Source organism: Triturus cristatus, chromosome 1_2 (assembly GCF_964204655.1).
Source record: "Triturus cristatus chromosome 1_2, aTriCri1.1, whole genome shotgun sequence".
Taxonomy (NCBI): Eukaryota; Metazoa; Chordata; class Amphibia; order Caudata; family Salamandridae; genus Triturus; species Triturus cristatus.
In genome coordinates, this window is record NC_140580.1 from 674,228,122 (window position 1) to 674,234,213 (window position 6,092).

Sequence of the window (6,092 nt, forward strand, 5' to 3'; positions counted from 1 at the left end):
TTTGCGATCGCAAACAGTGCGATTCGCAGGAATCTGGGTGTTTGCGATCGCAAAACATACTTGAGCCATGTAGGAAAGGTATACGCAGAAGAGTTGTGCGAATCGCTAATTTAGCGATTAGCTATTTTGCGGAAAGTGGAGTCTGCGAATAAATCAGCGTAATCGCAGTCTGCGCACCAGTATTAGCGAAAATCGCTGTTACCGAACTCGCAAATAGCGATAGCGCAAAATGACATGTTCAGAAAACTCGCAAATAGCGATTATGCAAAATTCGCAATTTTGCACTTCCCAATTACCATCAACACTGAGCAGGTGGTAACCTACTGCAACCTATTTAAACAGGCCCACAATGCCACAGGGCCTTTCCACCATGGCTGGGCTGTACGTGATAGCCAGGAGGCTGCGAATCAGGGATGCCACACAGAGACGGAGACGCCAGGAAAGGATCTACAGAGCACGCATCACCCTCTTCCAAGTGACCGATGAGGAGATCCATGTCAACTACAGGCTGCACCCAGACAGCATCCTGGATTTAATTGCTGAACTGACACCCATACTTGACCACCCCACACGCAGGGCACACTCCATTCCCACCCATGTACAGGTGCTGTGCTCACTGCACCTCCTGGCATCAGGTAGTTTCCAGGGGGTCATTGCCACAGCAGGAGGTGTCTCCCAAAGTGCACTTTCGCGCTTCTTCCACGCTTTCCTGGATGCAATGGTACAGAGGCTGCATCACCACATACAATTTCCTAGCACAGCACAGGCACTGGATCAGACCAAGCAAGATTTCTACCAAATTGCACAATTCCCCCATGTCATTGGCTGCATAGATGGGACACATATCGCTATTTCACCCCCCTCACATAATGAGTATGTATTTCGCAACAGAAAGTCATATCATTCCCTGAACATCCAGGTAGTGTGCAATGCCCAACACTTAATCACTGATATTGTGGCCAAATACCCTGGAAGCACACACGACTCATTCATGTTTCGCCACTGTGCATTACATCGCAGACTCACAAATGGTGATTTTGGAGAGGGCTATCTGCTAGGTAAATGCCTGTTAAACACACACAGAGGCAGTAGAGTGATGCAGTGGCAGGACACTATTGAACATTAATCTGCTTATGCCCCGCAGGTGACAGTGCGTATGCTGTACGAGACTACATCCTCACACCGTACCTGAATCCATCAACTGCAGGTGAGAGGGGGTACAACAGCGCACACAGAGCTACACGCTGTGCCATTGAGAGGACATTTGGAATCCTAAAGAGCCGTTTTCGATGCCTCCATAAGAGTGGTGGAGCGCTACAGTACAGCCCTGAGACGTGTTGCAAAATAGTGGTTGCCTGTGCAATGCTACACAACATCGCTACCAAGAAAGGAACCCCAGTGGACCTGACAGACTCTGAATCATCAGATGAGGATGGAGCAGCACCACATCGCGCTCCCGCAGGAGGTGCTGGTGCAGCTGCCGGACGTATGAGACGTGATGAGATCACCCAAAACTACTTCTAAGTGAGTAATGATGACACAATGACACTGATTGGTGACTGACAGGGATGTTTATTTCTGTGTCATCAGGCATTGAGTGATCTCACGTTGTGACGTTAAAGTCCCTGCATGCACTTGTTTGTGTCACAGTGCAAAGAGTAACAACAGACACTGAGTCTACATGGACTGTGTTGCATCACACATGGCCATTAGTCCCTTGTGTCCCTTCACCTCCTACGTGCACGGCCTGGTGCGCCTCGCTGTGTGCGCGCTGTGCCCTCCCTTGACTCATCCTCCACTGTGCTCTGTCGTGCACTCCTGCGTCTTTCCTGTGGTATTGGGGGAGTGATGCTGCTCCTGCTCGATTGTTCATCAGTGTCCGTGGCTGCAAGTGCACCTATGCCACCTGTGGCGGTTGCGCGCATCTGGTCCACCGCATGTGTGACCTGCACCAAGACACTGCCCACGTCCTGGCAGCAGTGGGCCATCTCGCGCTGCATGCCAACACATCTTCTGGCCAGCAAGGATGTGGCGGTTGTGTGGCGGTTCACAGCCCTTGTGTATAGGTCCAGCCGTGTGTGAAGGCGATGTCTGTCCCGGCGCCGCGCTGCCCTGTCCCTCGCTATCTCCCTGCACAGTCCCTCCAATGCACCAGTCATGGCCATCACTCCTGCGCGCAACTCGGTCATGTTGTGGTTATGTGCTGTCAGCTGCCGTTGTATTGACCTGATTCCCTTCACTTGCAGGCGCTGCTGCTTCAGCATGCTGCCCTCCAGGCCCGAGAACACCGTGTCCTCTTCAACAGGAGCAGTGCTGGTGGACGGCCGTTCCCTGCGTCTCATCCCTCTCCCTACTCTTGATTGTTCAGGGGACTGTGTTTGTTGCAGTCCTGCACGCTGCCTGTGCACTGGCTGTTGCTCCTCTGCTGTGTCTGGTGCCTGTGTCTCCAACAGTGGTAGTGGTGGGACAATTATGCGACGCCTGCATGGTGCTGTGTCGGCAGTTGTGGCTGCGCCCTGATCCTTCTGGCATGCCTGGTCCTCCATCTCAACTGTTGGCTCACATTCAGCCTCACTATCCTGTGTTGGTGGTGGTGCTGTGGATTAAATGACACACATTAGTACTGTGTCCTGTGTGGTATTTGTCATGCATTAGTTTCAAGCAATAGAATCTCATGGGTACTATCGGTCTATTTCTATCTCTGCATGATGGAGTCCTTCCTATTCCACCTGTCTGTGTCTCACTGGCACAGTTATCAGTGCATGTGACTACGTTTCCCATAATGCATTACTGTGTGTGCTGTGTGACATTTACTGGAGTTGCAGTCAGGTTGCCTTTTGGGGGATGTGGGTGGTTTGGGGATGTAGCAGGGGGTCTTGCCATGCACCTTACCTTGTCTGGTGTCTGGGTGTTCTGAGCTGTCCAGGTCAGCCACTCCACTCACGCTCTCAGGCTGCAGTGTGCCCTCCACCAGCTCCTCCAGGGGTGTCGGTTCGGTTGCAGTGGAAGGGCCCCCACCGGTTTTTTTAGCCTCTGCCAGTCTTGTTGCCACCCTCTCCTTTGACCTCTGCCGCATGTCATACCATCTTTTACGTAGGTCCTCCACACTGCGGTGTGTGACACCAATGGCATTCACTTTCTCTTGGATGTCACTCCAAATCTTGCGCTTTCTGGCCTCAGGTACTCTCAGGGAACTTTTCCCAAATAGGAGATCATGGTTGCTGACCACCTCCTGTGTGAGGACCTCCAGCTCCCTCTCACTGAATTTCTGTTTCCTCTTCCTTGATGGTTCCTCCTGCTGCTTTTCAGTCCCCTGGGAATCCATTTGACTGGTTTTCAAATGCAGAGCTTCACTGTTCTCCTCTCCACACAGGCTCTCAAACAGCTACTGGCTCACACACAGCTGCTGGCAATCAGGTGCAGCATGGGCAGTCACACTTCCTGGTTGTGATGTCATCATTCTGCACCTGAATTGCAGATTCCCAGATTTGCGATTCCTTAATAGCGTTCTCGCAATTAAGGAATCGCTATTAGGGTAATCGCAAAATAATTCTGCGAATTTTTGCGCATCGCTAATTATTCGCTAAAATCTACCTACATAGCTATTTGCGATTCGGAATTTGCGATTCGCGAAAAATCGCAATTTCCGATTCGCAAATTCCATTCTACCTACATATGGCCCTTGGATCCTTATTTGAGTGCTCACTGAACTTCACCACCACATCAACAATCTAATGAAACAGGCAACCTACCAACTGCAACTTCATCAGAACATTAAAAACTCCATCCACCAGAAGACTTTAAATCTTCTGTAAACAAAAATTGTTTCTCTACAATATAAAAGGATGTAACACCATCTTATCAGGTCTTCCTAAATCAATATTTTCTCCTCACAAGGTCAACCTACACGCTGCAGCCCAACTGGCAGCAAACACCAGAAGAGAGGATCATATCAAGCTAAGAGTGAAACAACGGCATAAGCTCCCCTTAGATGCATGTACCACATTCAAAATCAACTGAAAAAAAACAAATATGTTCACTGAGGCCTGCTGGGCACCTAAAAGGAAACGTTCACACTGCTTGTGACCAGTAAGAAACAAGAGAGAAAGAGGATAACTGGAGAGTCTTACCTGAAAAAGAGCATAGCACTCCAATTCTGGAACCAAATTCCATAGGTTATAAACATATTCCTAACCTATTTACCTTTGTTGAAAGTCACTGCAAACCTTACCTCTTCATTCTCTATCTTCCATAGCTTCCCCAGAGTTGACCTCAATAAGGAATGTACATGTGCTGTTACCTATTGCAGATTTTTTATATCTATATTGTTAGGTGTATAGTGCTCCATTGAATAAGTGGCTAGAGTTGCACTCTATAAGTACTAGAAATAAATAGGCTAAAGAATAAGTAAATAATAAATAGTCACATCAAGTTTACTAATTTCCTGTGCGCTTGTCACACAAAAGACCTACATGGCGGTCACACACTTTACTATTGTGTTCTATGTATTCTTGTTCAGACAGTGCCTTGATACTGTCACCTTACTTTCACGTTTACTTCCCTCGACTATTATTCTTTTGTGTCTTTATAGATGCGCCATCTTAAACAATTTAAAGACTGACTGTCTCAGCTAGTTGAGTAATTTCCTGCTGCCTGTTCATTATGTACTGATCCTACGTGGTCTCAAGCTTTACCTTTGTTCTTACAGTCTTGTTCATACCATGTTTTTGAATACAGTCACATTTTGAAACACTTTGACTTAATATGTTTTGTGCGTCTCCTGTTGTGATTCAATAGTATTTTCGTGATTAAATTCCAGATTTATTCTTTACTGTACCCTCCACTGTTCCTTTTTATGCCATTTTCCTACGGGGGCATAATTTGAGTAAATACAGTTTCCATCTCCGAACCTATCGCTCATAATAATGAATAGGAAAATGTCCGGATATGTACCCCATCACATGGGATTCCTTAGTGACTCTTTAAAAAAAAATGTTTATGTTGTTTTTTGGATATTGAAACCCAAAACACCCATTATACTGCTTGCTGAAGCAATTTTCAATCATAACATCAATATGACAATTGGCTTGGGTTAAGAGTTCGGAAATTTTTCGATAATTCTAAAATATTTTCCTTGTGTCGTATTGTTAGAACTTTAGGTATTGTTCTTTGAGATCTTGCTTCTGTTTTCCTATGTGTTCTTCAGCTAGTCTGTAAAAGGTCCTCCAAATACTGCATTCCTTCTTAAATTTGCATGGGTATCCCTTGCTTTTGTACAGCACTTGTTCTGCTGACATACACATGTCCCTTCCCACTTGCTTTCTGAAGGCACTAGTTATATCCCTTTCTCCAAACACAAATCCCAATGCAAAGAACTGAAGTTTGCACTCAGATAGATCCACATTATTGGGTATCCTCTCCCAGTATTGAAGGATCTCACTACAGCACCAAGTTGTAAATAGGAGGGTGCTCTCTCCTCTATTACATTTCATACATGTTGGTGTTTGAACTTTGTCCACCCTGTACAACCTTCTGTTGTTATAGTATTGTCTGTGGAGGATGTTCAATTGTATTAACTGACCTTAACTTCCACATCAATCGGTTGCCTGAGTGTGGCCCCCCTCAATGTCCTCCTTTGGCCCAACATCTTTATCCCATTTGCCCCTTTATTTCTTTAACCAGTCTGGTCTATTATTGGCGAGTAATTAGTATATGGCGGAGACCACGCCAATATTTAATTCCATCATCCATTCTTTACTTTCTAGTGGTGATACTTCAGGCACTTCTGTGAGAGCATGTTTTATGTGGTTCTGTGACTCTGTCTGAAGGTCTGAGTTTGAAAATGTTGGGAGTCTCCCAGTAGCTGTGTGATTGATTTGATTCTTTTCCATCCATTTGGTCACCCCCTCAGAATACCTCCTGGTGTTTCTCTGGTAACCTTCTCCTTACCTCCTATACTGTTCGTGGCTCTTTCCCAAGACTGTGAATGGCTTTTTTGACATCGATAGAGTAATTTCAGGAAATCAATCATCCTAAAATTTGCTTCTCTGCCCAATATTGTCAGGAGGAACAAGCACCATCTTTACGCATCT

At 46.3% G+C, this 6,092-nt stretch overlaps 1 protein-coding gene across 1 annotated transcript; it reads right to left on the bottom strand.

The window, feature by feature from the left end:
* Positions 1-1,518: 1,518 nt before the first annotated feature.
* Positions 1,519-3,325, bottom strand: LOC146867835 (uncharacterized). The gene is made up of 2 exons (XM_085608545.1): positions 2,893-3,325; positions 1,519-2,596 (listed from the first exon to the last, which is right to left on the bottom strand). The coding sequence occupies exons 1-2, from the start codon at positions 3,323-3,325 to the stop codon at positions 1,728-1,730; spliced, it is 1,302 nt and encodes a 433-aa protein (XP_085464671.1). The 3' UTR covers positions 1,519-1,727.
* Between the last annotated feature and the right edge of the window lie 2,767 nt (positions 3,326-6,092).

Excerpts from the sequence above, each read along its gene's own strand:
- LOC146867835 (XM_085608545.1), bottom strand. The coding sequence starts at position 3,325 with ATGGATTCCCAGGGGACTGAAAAGCAGCAGGAGGAACCATCAAGGAAG. Across the intron at positions 2,597-2,892 it reads ACACCCAGACACCAGACAAG|CACCACCACCAACACAGGAT; the intron begins GTAAGGTGCATG and ends TTTAATCCACAG.